At 37.8% G+C, this 14054-nt stretch overlaps 1 protein-coding gene across 7 annotated transcripts in view; it reads left to right on the top strand.

Annotated features, from left to right (window-relative positions):
- The first annotated feature begins 9416 nt into the window (after nucleotides 1–9416).
- Nucleotides 9417–14054, top strand: part of LOC131053738 (ubiquitin-like-specific protease 1D) — a 163058-nt gene continuing 158420 nt past the window's right edge. For 2 of the 7 annotated variants that reach the window (XM_057988380.2, XM_059207217.1), the window contains exon 1: nucleotides 9417–9921. In XM_057988380.2, coding sequence (XP_057844363.1) covers nucleotides 9700–9921 — 222 coding nt within the window. In that variant the 5' untranslated portion in view covers nucleotides 9417–9699. The remainder of the gene's footprint in view (nucleotides 9922–14054) is intronic. The other 5 variants (XM_057988378.2, XM_057988379.2, XM_057988376.2 and 2 more) reach the window with 4 other exon arrangements.

The following is a 14054-nucleotide window of genomic DNA, read 5'->3' as shown; positions in this document are numbered from 1 at the left end:
GGTCTTCATGCTTTTTGAAACTATTTCATTTTCTCAAGAATGAACATGCGTTCTTCTTCTCTTGCCAAGGACAAAAAAATCTTTAGATTTGTGAAGCTTTGAGGATAAAATCTCTCCTAGTTTTCAATGCAGTTCCATCCTAGAATCGACAACATGCTTCAATCATATATTGGTTTTTGTATTTCAACTTTGGTATGAGGGATTCTTAGTGTTATTTTAGTATTTTTCAATTGTTTTCATTTGAAGTTTCAATTGGGATTTGAAGATTAAATAATATTGTGGTATTTTTGTTTCTAGGTGAAGGATATCTCTATAGGTCACACTATTGTAGATTGTTCATGAATAATGCTAGTTTCAAAAGGCCAAATTTGGCCATACAAAATGCAAAATATTATGTGCAAAGGAGGTGCCCAAAATATTGCTAGCTTTTTAGAGTTGTATTATATATTTTGTATTTATTTTTTGAATAAAGGGGTGAAAACTTTATTAATAATCATAAACAAGCATTACATAAGAAAACCAGAGCCTCAAAGCTCCAGAAGAGAACATCAGACCCGACCAGATATCATCTAGCTTCATAACTATCCATATCCTCAACAAAGATCTTATGCAAGTCCTCACAATAATCAGGACAAAGATGCTCCTAACCCTCAAATTTCCAATCATCACCATGTTATGAAGCCCACTTAGCCAAACAATTAGCTGCTCTATTCCATTCACGAGGAATGTGGATGAAAGACACCTTCTCCACCATAACACTAATTTGCAAAATTTGGTGCACAATCCCTGTCAGCTACCAATTAATCCCACTCACCTTCTGCTCAATCAACAGATTAACAATAATCTGTGAATTTGATTCGCAAATAACCTTATGCCACCCCAACTCATATGCACTCTCCATGGCATAGAAATTTGCTAATCCCTCCATAAAATTATTAGATTGCTGGCCTTTATGCACTGAAAAGAAGAATACCACATCCCCCATATGATCCCTACCAACACCCCCAATCCCAGCAGGACCCGGATTACCTTGAGAGGAGCCATCGGTGTTAATATTAATGGATTAATTCTGAGGGGGCAACCATCTTCCCACCCTTTCAACCTTATTCTTAGCACGTCTACCTCTCCTGACATAAGTTGAGACATGAGACATCTCTTGCAAACCCAACCTACTCACAATATCAACCTCTCCTTTATCCAGAGAAAAATTCACCTCACATTTAGCTACCACTGTCTCCTGGATCATTCCGATGATTCTATTCCACACTTGTTGAACTAGCAGTCTGACTTTCCTAAAGATCATCCTATTCCTCTCTAGCCAGATCTGCCAAATTATGAAAATAGGCCCAATGTGCCAGACAGTCTGGAGAAAAGAGGACAAAATAAAAGGCCTGCCCAAACTACTCCAAAACTCCACCAAAGAATCTGTGTAAACACAAGGGTGCTTCTACACCCCCCACCAGTAATACCAGATCAACAATGAGAAAAGGGCATCTGAAGAATGGGTGTGAAGAATCCTCCTCTCCATTACCACACAAAACACAGATGGAAGGCCCGTGGAACCCACACTTGCGAATATTGTCCCAGGTTAGACATCTATTCAAAGCCAAAGTCCAAGCAAAATAGTTACACTTCGGCCAAGAAAAAATGTTCCAAACATATTTCCACCAATGCACCTCCCTCCCCTCCAATCTACGGGACAACAACTCCTGGTACCCACTGGTAACAATTAAAACACCCTTAGGATTTGGGGACCAAGCAAGTCTATCCCTATCCGTAAGGGAACTACAATGTCTACTAGCCAAAATCCCATTAAGCTCAGCGTAATCTTCCTCCATACCAACAACCGACCATTCATTAGGAACCTTCCACCGCACCATCTCCAATTGCCCACACCTATAAACAGACTTAAAGTCGCTCACTCTAGACCACCCTGCCTCTAGGAACCTTTGACAAAGATTCACTAAATGAGGAAACTGATCAATAATGGGGGGGTAGCCATCCCAAGAATCGAACCAAAAAAGAACCTCTTCCCCCCTCTTACAGATCCAAAAAAATCCTTTTATCAGTGCGGCCCCTTTTTTGAGAGTGCTCCAAATCGTAGAGCCTTTTCCTGCAAGTGGATATCTTGGGATTTCCTCCTTCGGGATCCTCTGCATATACATGTAAAACAAAATCCTAGCCCAACCTCAATCTTGTTCAACATGCCACCTCCAATACAATTTTTCCGCCAAAGCCTCCCCAAATAAAGTATACTGCCTTAAGCCAAACCCACCCAACTATTTCGGGCTGTGCACCAAGTCCCATTTGACAAGACTCCATTTATAGGAGGACAGGTTGTCTACCCATAATAATTGCAATGCCAAAGAATCTGATTCCTTCACAAACCACTTTGGGGCCACTTGGAGCATACACCTATAAATCGGAAGAGCATGAACCACTAATTGGATCAGTTGAACCCACCCATCAAAGGATAACTATTTGTGTGTCCAATGTTCAACCTTAATGCAAAATTTGTCTAGAATACCCTGCCAAGAGTCCCTGGGAGGATTACTGGCAGAGATAGGAATACCCAGGTTAGTCAAGGGAAGAGAACCGACTTGGAATCTCAAGATATGAGCAATCCTCAACTGAATAGTTCCAGGTGTGATGAAGAAGAGAATGGAAGATTTATCCTCATTGATCAACTAACCATAAGCAACGAGATAGACATCCAAGACTTTACACAAATTTATAGCTTCTCTGATCCTAGCCAGTGCCATCGGGGTCGTATCATCCACAAACTACAAATGGGACTGAGGAGGTATGTCATTACCCCAACTCTAACCATGAATAATACCCAATCCCACATTATACTTAATCAATCTCCCCATACCCTCATATAGAAGAATGAATAAGTACGGGGAAAGAGGGTCCCCTTGACAAAGACCCCTGGACGCACCAAACAACTCAATATGATCTCCATTAATTAGCACAAAGAATGAGGTAGACGAAACACAACTCACAACCCATTGGATCCATTCATCAACAAAACCAAAGGCCCTAAGAATCTTTTGGAGAAAGGACCAACAAACTCTATCACAAGCCTTTGCCATGTCCAGCTTGATAAACATAGCTTTTTCCTTGGAAGCTGCCATAGAATGAATGGTCTCAGTAGCAATGACCACTCCATCCAAGATTTGACGAGCCTCCACAAACCCACTCTTCTCTTCAAAAATGACACCCCCAAGCTAATTCTTCAACCTTTTTGTTACCAGCTTATAAATAATCTTATAAATCACATTACAGAGAGAAAATAAGGTGGAACTGGCCTAACCAGTCAGCCCTATCACACTTGGGGAAGAGCACAATGAAAGTCGCATTCAAAGCCCAAAGCATCTACTTATTCCTCTGGGACTCTTGGATCACCTCCAATAAGTCCAATTTGATAATATCCCAAAATTCTTGATAGAACTTAATTGGAAACCCATCTGGTCCAGAAGCCTTCCCCTTCTTCATGTGGAAAACAATCCTCTCAAGTTCATCCAAAAAAATAGGTCCCATAAGCTACTCATTCATCTCCCTAGTAACTAGAGAAGGAATATAAGCAAGAACTTGATTTTCCTCTTCTAATTCCCCCTGAGAATCCTCACTAAAAACCGATTGGAAATACTGCATAGACTCCCTAGAAATCTCCTGCAAGGATAAATACTGCTCACCTCTATCATTAACCAGAACAAGGATGGAATTGCCATGTCTTCTTGCTTTCATTAAATTGAAAAAGAATGCAGTATTCTTATCCCCCGCTTGAAGCCAATCAATACGAGCTCTCTGTTTCCAATATATTTCCTCCCTAAGCTCCCACTCCTCTAAATCCTTGATTGCCATGTCTTCCTCCCTAAGCAAGGTTTCTAAAAATCCATGCTCTCTTATCTCTTTGGTAATGCCATTCAACTCTAATTGAGCAGCTGACTTAGCATGGAAAATATTACCAAAACACTGACGATTCCACTGTTTAAGCTGAAACTTAACAAATTGTAGCTGCCTGGTAAAAGTGTACATAACAGTGCCAAAGGCTGACCTCCCTTTCTTCCACCACTCCGCAACATGATCCTACAAAGAAGAATCTCACAACCATATAAGCTAGAATTTGAATGAAGGAATGCGAGTGACTTGAGCAAAAGAAGACACCAATTTGATGGGCCAGTGGTCCAAACCTATCCAATCTAAAATCTCAAAGCATGTGGACCATCCCCCAGCAACCCAAAAACTAGAAAGAAAGCGATCCAGCCCCTCCACAATCCAATACTCCCCTATCCTCATGTTGTTCCAAGTGAACAAACCATTACCGAGTTTGATGTCAACAAGATTCAAGGTTGATATACTATCCCAAAGAAGGAAGGAAGAAGGCTCCAACCGCATAGCACCACCCTTCTTCTCACTCAACTCAAAGATGGCATTGAAATCACCTGCCATAATCCATAGATGAAAAGGAAAACACCCACGCATAAAAGTAATATGAGACCACAAATTTTGCTTACCCTGAAGATCAGTGGGGACATAAATGTTAGTAAGAAAGATATATTCCCCAGTCTCAATACTAGATGCAACCCCGGATAAAGATATCTGGAAGAAACCCACCATATAGGACTAATCCTCAAGGGGTTCCAAAGACAAGTCACACCTCTACAGGAGCCAAATGCCCCAATACACTAACATTCACCTCTCCCCCATAGCTTTGGCACTAGAACCAACATACTTTCCACCGATAATTTAGTTCCCTGCAAGAAAAGGACATCAGGAGAATGACTCCTTATCAATTCCTGAACAACTTTTTGTCTAGGGCCACTATTCAGGCCCCTCACATTCCATGATAGCACAATCATTTTGGGGGATCAGAAAAATGAGAATCCAGAGTCTTTATTGACCCCGACTCAACCAAATTCTCCCCCATAAATTTGATCTTATCCAAGTCCTTCTTTCTGCCAACCTTCGAAATCTTCTCCATTGCTCCTTTTTTAATGTCTTTCTAAAGAAGACCCAGATGAAAAGAGATCTTATTACTTTTAACCCCAGTAGAGTCCAATTTTTGTGCTGCAGGAGAAACATCCCCACCAACCATCTTCACTTCAACATTGGTGATGGGTCCTTTATGAGCCACTACTTGTTGATCCATCTCCATTTGTTGACTCCCAACCTCCTACAGACCCTGGGTAGTATCCAAGTTCACATTATCAGGCATCAACCCTGCTGCACTATGATCCAAAGGAATCATCCCCGGATTCACCTCCTGCTAGCTAAGATCATTCAAGGCTTCAAATTTGTTAAAGGTATCCTCCTCCTGACTCTCCTGCAAAGACCTCTTTTGACCTCAGTTCCCATTCTTTGTATTAACCAGGACAAAACCATCAATACCCACAACCACACCAGACATGAAACCTTTTCCTTTATCAGCCTCATCAAGGTTACAGGACAGTTGTTGAGGCTAATGCTCAACCAATTTAGACCTAGGGCACTTGTGCTGCAAATGACCATACTCATGACATAGATGACACCAGAAAGGTAAAGTCTCATAATCAAGCTGTTGGACCCAAGAGTAAGAGCCCACACACACATCTATAGAATCTAGCAAAGGCTTACTAAGATCAATTTCAACATAAATACGAGCAAAATTCATTACCTTTCTCCCCAAGGTTTGCGTTGAATATCCAATAGGCTTCCCAAACAATGAAGCTAGCATTCACAACACATCCTCCCAACAACATTCCACCGAAAAATGAGGTAATTGAACCCACACTAGGACCTGATTCAGGAGCTCCTTTGAAGGGTTAAATCTCGCATTGCAAGGTTTGATGAACAACCCCACTTGGTTATAAAAATATGGGCCTCCCTCAAAGACCCGATTGCGATCATCCATGCAATTAAAAGTGACCATGAAGTAATTGTTTGCCAACAACATAACATCCATTTCCCCTTCTGGCGCCCAAGTTCTCTGAGCCCAATTCTCCAAAAATCGTAGAGAAACCCTCATCCCTAAAAATTTGCAGTATACGCTCTTTGCATCTCTCAAGACAACCATTAATCTTCGAAATCCGAGAGCCATTGGACAAACCTGCCCTAGTAAAACCCGAATCTGGAACAAAGAGATCATTAGCGAAGGTCTTGATACCTTGGGATGGGGATTTTGCCCCCAACGTACCTCAAAAATCCATAGTGTGAGTCCCCCAAGGCCTCTCCTAGCAGCTGACATCACTAAGGAGAGGGTGAGACACAAATAAAATAAAAACCCACACCCCAAAACCCTACCTACCGAACACTCCACCCAAACCGCACACTCCTCCCAAACTTTGTTACGGGGAGAGAACAACCACAACCCTCCACACCCCACGAGCTCCTCCCACTATTGCCGCCAAACTCCAAACTCCCTGCACACCCCGCTCCAGCTCTCAACCCAACGCCACACCGCAATCCTCCCCGCCACCAACCACCTATCTCCTCTGCAGAAGCCACCGCACCCCACGAAAGCATAAAATAGACCCCCCCCTCTTCGCACAACGCAACACAGTCCCCCCATGGGCTAGGGCTCAGATGCCCTAGCTCGGACCTACAACGCTCGCGCACGCTCCATCAAAATTTCTCCCAAGTTGATGTTCATTTACCTATTATATATTTCGTATTATTATTGTAGGGTGTATTAAATATAATTAGACCATACTAATTTGGGGCAATAAAGATTAATTTTATTGAAAAAAATTCAATTATTATAGTCATACCTTTCTACACCCTTGCTATATTCACTGGTTAATGCCCATAGGCTTGAAATTAACCAAACGATCTTCTATAATGTTTATCGTACTTCCTCTATAGTTTTTGCAACAACTAGGTTCTACTACCATTTATCTTGCTATATCTTTATTATTTTTAAATTACAACTTTTGATTGGAATATTTATGATCTTGGTTCATTGTCACAGAGTCTGAATCATGTTTGTTAATCTACACTTTCCTAATAGATTGATTATAACTTTAGTTGATGATAGAAGGGCTATATTATTGCTAGGCTTACATTTTGAACAATTGTATCTTTAGGAGATATTTCCTTATGATATGGTAAATTAATTAAATATTTTAAAGATCTATCTTGGTAATACTAATCACTATTATTTGGACATATATTGAAGTCTTACATAACAAGCCATACTTGATGCTAGGCAATACCAATACTCCTCAACTTGGTTGTTATTATTTTCAAGCAATACACATTGTTAAGAGTTGGTTATTATGTTGTGAATTGGGCATTGGTAATACTATCAACTTCTACATTTATATCTCTAACTCTTAAGGTTTGACCAATACTAACAACAAATTGCTAACTATACCTCATGAATAAGAAAGCTATTATGGTCTTGGACATTCTAGTTACAACAACCATAGATGGATACCCGAATTGCTACAATAGAAGCGTTCTTATTCTCTTTTTTGAGGTACCCATAATTTATGATTTTAACACTTAACTTTATAAATATCTGAATTTACAAAATTATCATTATAGTATTTGCTTCGAAAAATCAAATAACTTATTTGTCAATTGGACAGTTTACCACTAATATTTGAATTTTTGAAGTTCTTAGACAGTTTAGAGCTAGATCCTAATTTATCTTTGTAAAAGGTCTTGGTCGATTCAATAATTGGATCTTATTTGAGTTTGAATACATTTTTTGCTTTGAATGGTGTATCAAGGTGAATTAGTATACCATTTTGGAATTGATCTAATTCTACTTGCTTCTAGTTAGTTTACCTTGCTTGGATTTGCATTCACTGTTAATAAATTTGGCTTGATCAATTTTATGTTTTACTTATAATAAAAATTGAATGGCTAGTTACCATTATCCTTCATGTAATTCTATTGTCCTCATCCCAATCTTTCTATGCTCTCACCTTGCCAACACCAAGGACTTGTTTATGAGAAAGAGCTAGGATTTGAGTGATCACAAATTTTTTATGTGGCTTTGAGCTAATGCTCTAAGTGGGTTATTACATAATTTAAAATATGTTAAAGAAGTTTGTACATGTTATAATGATTCTAGTTAGACTAACTATTGTTGTAACACTTGTATGACTGAATGAGATATTGGGACAATGGCTTGAGTTCTCACTCTTGGTAGAGCTTTCACCCTTGATGGTTTCTTTGGGTTGATCTTTATGTCTAGTCTTATATGTATGTTTCCTTTAAGTTTATGCTTTGTTTTCATGTTTCAATTGAACCTTCGTCATGTTGATTATATCGTACTATATAATGTGTGTATTCAAGGTGTTGATTTTTTTTTTCAAGGTTAGAGTTGAGTTAATATAATTTTATTTATAGTTGATGATCATAAGGAGACTACCTCTTATGTTTTTATAAATTAGTGAACCTAGTTCAAATTTGCATCCATTACCCTTATCCTTGTATCTATTATTTTGAGCTAATATTCATATTCCCAAATTTCCTTAGCAACATTGAACCTATGGTCTTTGAAAATCTGGTACTTTTAATAAATGTTCATTATACCTACACTCGCAATTGGAAAATACATGATATTGAAAATCACAGTCACGAATTTTCCTAGCAACCTTAAACCTATGGTCTTTGAAACTTCAGTACTTGTAATAAATGTTCATGCACTTGCACTTATAATTGGTGACTTTGTGGTATTTAAAAACACCATTAAAATTTGTTAAGCCATGGACAAGAAGTTGACTTGATTCCCTTTGTGCACATTACTCAAGCTTTGATGACTGATTACAATATTTTAATAAATGTTGGAAGACATACTAAGAAACAATGCTAATACCAATGATGCGACTATGCTAATGAGGATCTAATATTTGAATAAGTATAATGAGTGATGAAGTGATTGAGTACAAGACGTAGGTGTTTGTTGATATACGAGATAATAACTGGAATGCCTAGTGTTGAATGATGCTATGCCAAAGGCATACACAATTCTAAGTATGACGAGCAATTGTGTGAGTGATTCTAAATGATGATGGCCAATCCTATAAGATAGATAATGACCTAGAGATGATGTCCCTTTATGTATATCTTAGGTGCACAATTTGAACTTTTCATATGAATTGTTTGAATTGAGTTATCTTAAGACTAAACATAAATTAAAATTAAAAAAAAAATCAAAACTACACTTGGAAATCTTGAGTCTTATTTTAAAGAAATCTTAAATTATAAAAAAATATTTAAACAAAAATGAAAATTTCCTTAATTTAGAGTTGTATGGCTGTTAAAATTATATATGGAACAATGTACTTAAAAATAACAATGGCCTTTTAAAAAAAATTGTAGAAGGAAGGAAGATCCCTTTAAAATATATATTTTTGCAATATTTAGAAAAAATTTAAAGCTCAGAACGTGACAGAGGACACGATTTGTACTGACAATTCCAAATACGCGGCAGCACGCAACTCGCGAAGCCGTGCTGTGGCCCACATAAACTTTTTATATCTGCCCCGTTCTCGACTGTAATGTGATTCATACCGACTGAAATTGGAGGGAGAGGAAGCTTAGTTTTCGTTTTTTCTTTTGTTGCAGAGAAGAACAAGAGAACTTTTCGACAAATAAATGAATGAAAAATTTTAAGATTTGAAAGGATGGAATTGTAAGCTGTAATAAAACAAAAAGCATCAGTAAAAGGCATAAGATTTTGAGTAAACAGTGCCGAGGGAAATGGAGAAACATAGGGAAAATGCAGATAATGATGATAATGCAGAGGCCTCAATTGACGACCTTGATGACCATGCGCTTGATGAGAAAATAAAAAGAACAAAAAATCTGTTGGGCATACAGTTGTTCCGTACATTAACCGATTGCAGAAGGAATCTCAAGGTTTTTTATGACAGATTATTGGGAGAGAGAAAACGGAGAAAACAGCGAGCGCAAGTACAAAAGGTTCGCTTGATATTTACTGAATGTTTTTTGTGACATTAATTTGAATAAGTTGATAGGTCTCGCTCCTTTTTTAATTTCTTGGAATGATGAACTTTATGTTTAATCTTCTTTGATGCAAGTTTGATTAAAATTCAGAGCATGCGGAGCAAAGTAGATAAGAATTTGCAGCCCTAGGAGGTACCTTTTTTGACACTGGTTATAAGGGGCTTTAGGGGAGGGAGGAGTGATTCCATTTGATGGTCTGCTTAAGGCTAAATGTGTCCAATTTGCTTTAGTGGGTAATTGCGGATTTTTCTAAAGAGTTCGAGCTGTTGAACTGCCAGATGTTTTTTGAGTTATGTTCATCTCTTTGCCTGAGTTGATGTGTTAGCATACTCCTTCACAGATGCTAATATTATAGGCAGTTTTGGTATCATGTCTTTTGAGCCCTCTCTAGCTTCACTTTGACATCTATGTCGCGTTCCTTGTTGATGTGATAGCATTATCCCTCTCCCCGGTACAAACTCTGCCTGTGTTTTTGGCGTCATGTCTTATCGGCCCTCCCTAGCTTGTGGTTGAATTGTTGATAGCTATTTTTTATTTAGGTGGGGTTTTCATTGTGTATCGAATTATATGATGTTTTATCGGGGTTCAACTGCATAGTTTTTGAATCAATCTTTATTGATTAATATTTCAGAAAAGAGTTTTACAAGAACTCATAATTTATGAGCAAGAATGGCTCAGTTAGTTCTCATTGTTTTTGGGACTTCTTCACCTGTCCCATTGCTACTCTAACACAATTATGAACCATTCATTTTAGAGGTCCCAAGCTCATTCATTTTTAATTTAGGTGATATTTTGTAGTCTACCAAATTGTGTATTGGGATTGCATAATTTTAAATCAATGTTTATTGACCCATATTTTATGGAAGTCCCTGGTAGTCCTAATGCTTTTTACCCTTGTGAACAATCGTGCTTAACCATGAAGACTTTACAAGATGAAGTCTGCTTGGCTTGCTGGCCCATTTGCAAAACCTTATACAAGTGTTGTGCCTTTTGAACCATTTATTTATAGGCCTCCCTAGCTCATTTATTTTTCATTTAATTGGTGTTTTCGTAGTGTATCAAATTATATGATGCTTTTTATTGGGATTCAGCTACATAGAAATCTTGGGGTTTCACCCATGTGAACATCACCTAGATATGATGGGTGCTAAGTGGACCATTCATGCTCATGAGATATGAGTTTGTTTGAACCACTTTCATAAAATATAGGTTGATAAAAATTGACTCAAACTATGCAATTGAATCTTGATGAAACATCATGGAATGTTGATAGCTATGTTATGTCTCGACTTGATGTGCTAGCACACTCCTCACTGGTTCTAACATTGATGATTGTGTCACTATCATGGCTTATGGGGCCTCTATAGCTTGTGGTTAATATGCGTGGGATGCCCCCAAATGATGTTTTGTCATCCTCCCTTTCTTTGGTACTACCATGGCTAGCAGTTTTGGCATTATGCCTAATGGGCCCTCTATAATTTGATGTTGATATCTATGTTCCACGGGGATGCGTCCCCTGCCTTTTTTCCCTCGTACCCGTACCGGGGATGAAACGGGGATGCAGGGACGGGAATTTGCTGTTTCGTAAGCATCCCTCTTTTGGCAAAAACACAGGGGATGTAATGTTTGGGATTTGCCTTAATTTAGCCCTGAGACATCAATTTTTTTAAAATAAAGTGAGAACTTTAATTAATAAACATAATTTTATTAGAACTGAATACATTTTATTATAATATTTAATTTAAAATTTTAAGAATAGTTTAGAGGATAGAACTTATCTCGATAATTTTCACTGATTTGTATATTTCAGATATATGTCTTAATGTTATAATTATAAATCATTACTGCATTACTGCTCAGCAGATGCAACAAATTAGAATAATAGATTCTTTAGGATGATAGTTCTCACTCTCTACTTAATCTTCAAAGGCTATAAATGACTGAATTGCCCCAGTATACTCCATCATCCTTAAAGCGTCCCTGAAATAACATTGGAGACGATTTATAGAATTGGCCACTGCATATGTACCCATGTCCCTTCTGTGTTAGCAGTTCAATTTTGTATTACCTTCCACATACTTGGCAAGCCACCCAATATGATATGCTATGGAGTGTTGCATTGAAATTCTCCTTCTTATATGATGTCTTGGAAAGATAACTTCCCTTGGTAAGAGACACATCCCATGTCCTTAATATTTATCTTTCTTTATACAATTATTAATCGCACCTCTTTGTAATGTCCCCTACATATTGTAGTCTATATTGATATTACTACTAAATTCTGCATAACAACATTATCAGGCTTCATATATTAAGCGTACATATTGAGCACATCCCCATGTATACCACCAAGAACAAGGATGCTACTGCCTGTAACTTAATAACAGTTCTGATCTGATCTATGGTGATGTCACTAGATGCTTTTGATTCCTTCCCTTTATATCTCTCAATGTGAGAAAGAGGTCACACCTCTTCATCATGTATGCCCTTTGGCAAGAGACACACCCTTTCACCATTTGCACCTGTTGAAAGATTGCAACTCTTCATTATTTCCGCCCTTTGAAAGGGACACAACCTTCCAAAATCAGATCTGCACTTCTTATTAAAATCAAATCTGCACTTCTCATTTCCAAATTCTCCCCCTTCTCAAATGAGGTTCTATTGGCCCTTTTTATAAATTATGTTTGAGGGAGTCACAACTTTCCTTCCATGTCTTTTGACCATTCATTAACTTAATTAAATTTTAATTATATTTAACTATATTATTTTATATTTTAATTTTAATTTTATTTTTATTCTTTTGTATTTTAATAGTATTATCATTATTTGTTATTAAATTATATTTCAAAGTGGGGTTTACAGGGGACGTTTCGGGGATGGGTGTTGGGCAGTAGGGGATGGCCATCTGTCCCCGGGACAGCTAGGGGACGCCTAGGCGCCCCTTGACTGTCCCTGGGACAGCTGGCCGTCCCCTACAGGCCAGAATTTTTTTAAGTCCAAAATAAAATGAAAAACACATTTTTAATTTACAATAGAGGTTCAGCTGGCCCCACCAAAACCCCAAATAAACATTAAAATATAACAAACCCTAATCTAATGCATAAAACAAACAAAAGGAAGAGAAAGACACTCATTTTGACCTTTGCAAAATAAGAAAAGAGCAGCAAGAAGAGAAGCAGCAGCTGGTTAAGGACAGCCATATATTTTTTTAGTTTATCTTAACATTATGATAGACAGCTGATTATGGACTTCTATGTTTTAACTTTTCTATTTACAGTTTATGTCATCTCATAGTTATGGATGTTTAATACTTAACATTTATCATTTTATGTCTATTATGGATGTTTATGACATATGTTTGTTGGCAATGATTGATAAAAGCATTCAAATTTTGGTAAAATGTTTGTCAATTCTCTTGTGAAATCTCAATTCAAGTCTAATGCAATGTATTAATGTCTATGATGAATGCTTTACCATTGTTATGATATGCGCATTTGAAATTCCTCTATATTTGTAAAAAACCCCCTATTTTTTAACAGCTGTCCCCTGCCGTCCCCTCGAAAATGACCCAAAAGTACCCTTGTACCGGAAACATGTCCCGGCATCCCCTGCCGTCCTTGTCCCCGAAACTCCATGGAACATAGGTTGATATCTGTGTTTTTGTTTCGCATGTTAACATCCTCAGAGTTTCTACTTGTACTACTTAGTGGTTTTGGTCTCATGACTTATGGGCCCTCTCTAGCTCATGGTTGATATTTATGTGATGACTAACTTATCAATGTTTTGAAATGTAAGGTGAATTGGCAAGGTTTGGTTTACTTCTAAGCATGATCACGATGTCAAAACCTAGGGAAAAATCTGAAGAATATAAAAGGTAAATTGAAAGGAGTCCCCTTTGTTGGCTTCCACAAGGGGGTATGCTAATTTGATTTATGGCTTGGTTGTGACCGAAAGAATCTCTATGATGGGATTTTGTTTCACATTAATACAATCCTAGGCTGTTTTGTAGTTAGCATGTGTGTAGCATTGTTTTGTATTAGCATGTAACACACCTCAATCTCTTCTTTGTGAAGTTACCTTCAAACAAA

Source organism: Cryptomeria japonica, chromosome 6, assembly GCF_030272615.1.
Source record: "Cryptomeria japonica chromosome 6, Sugi_1.0, whole genome shotgun sequence".
NCBI classification, from domain to species: Eukaryota; Viridiplantae; Streptophyta; class Pinopsida; order Cupressales; family Cupressaceae; genus Cryptomeria; species Cryptomeria japonica.
Note: the sequence above shows the minus strand (reverse complement) of the source record. Positions and strands in the feature narration are given on the sequence as shown.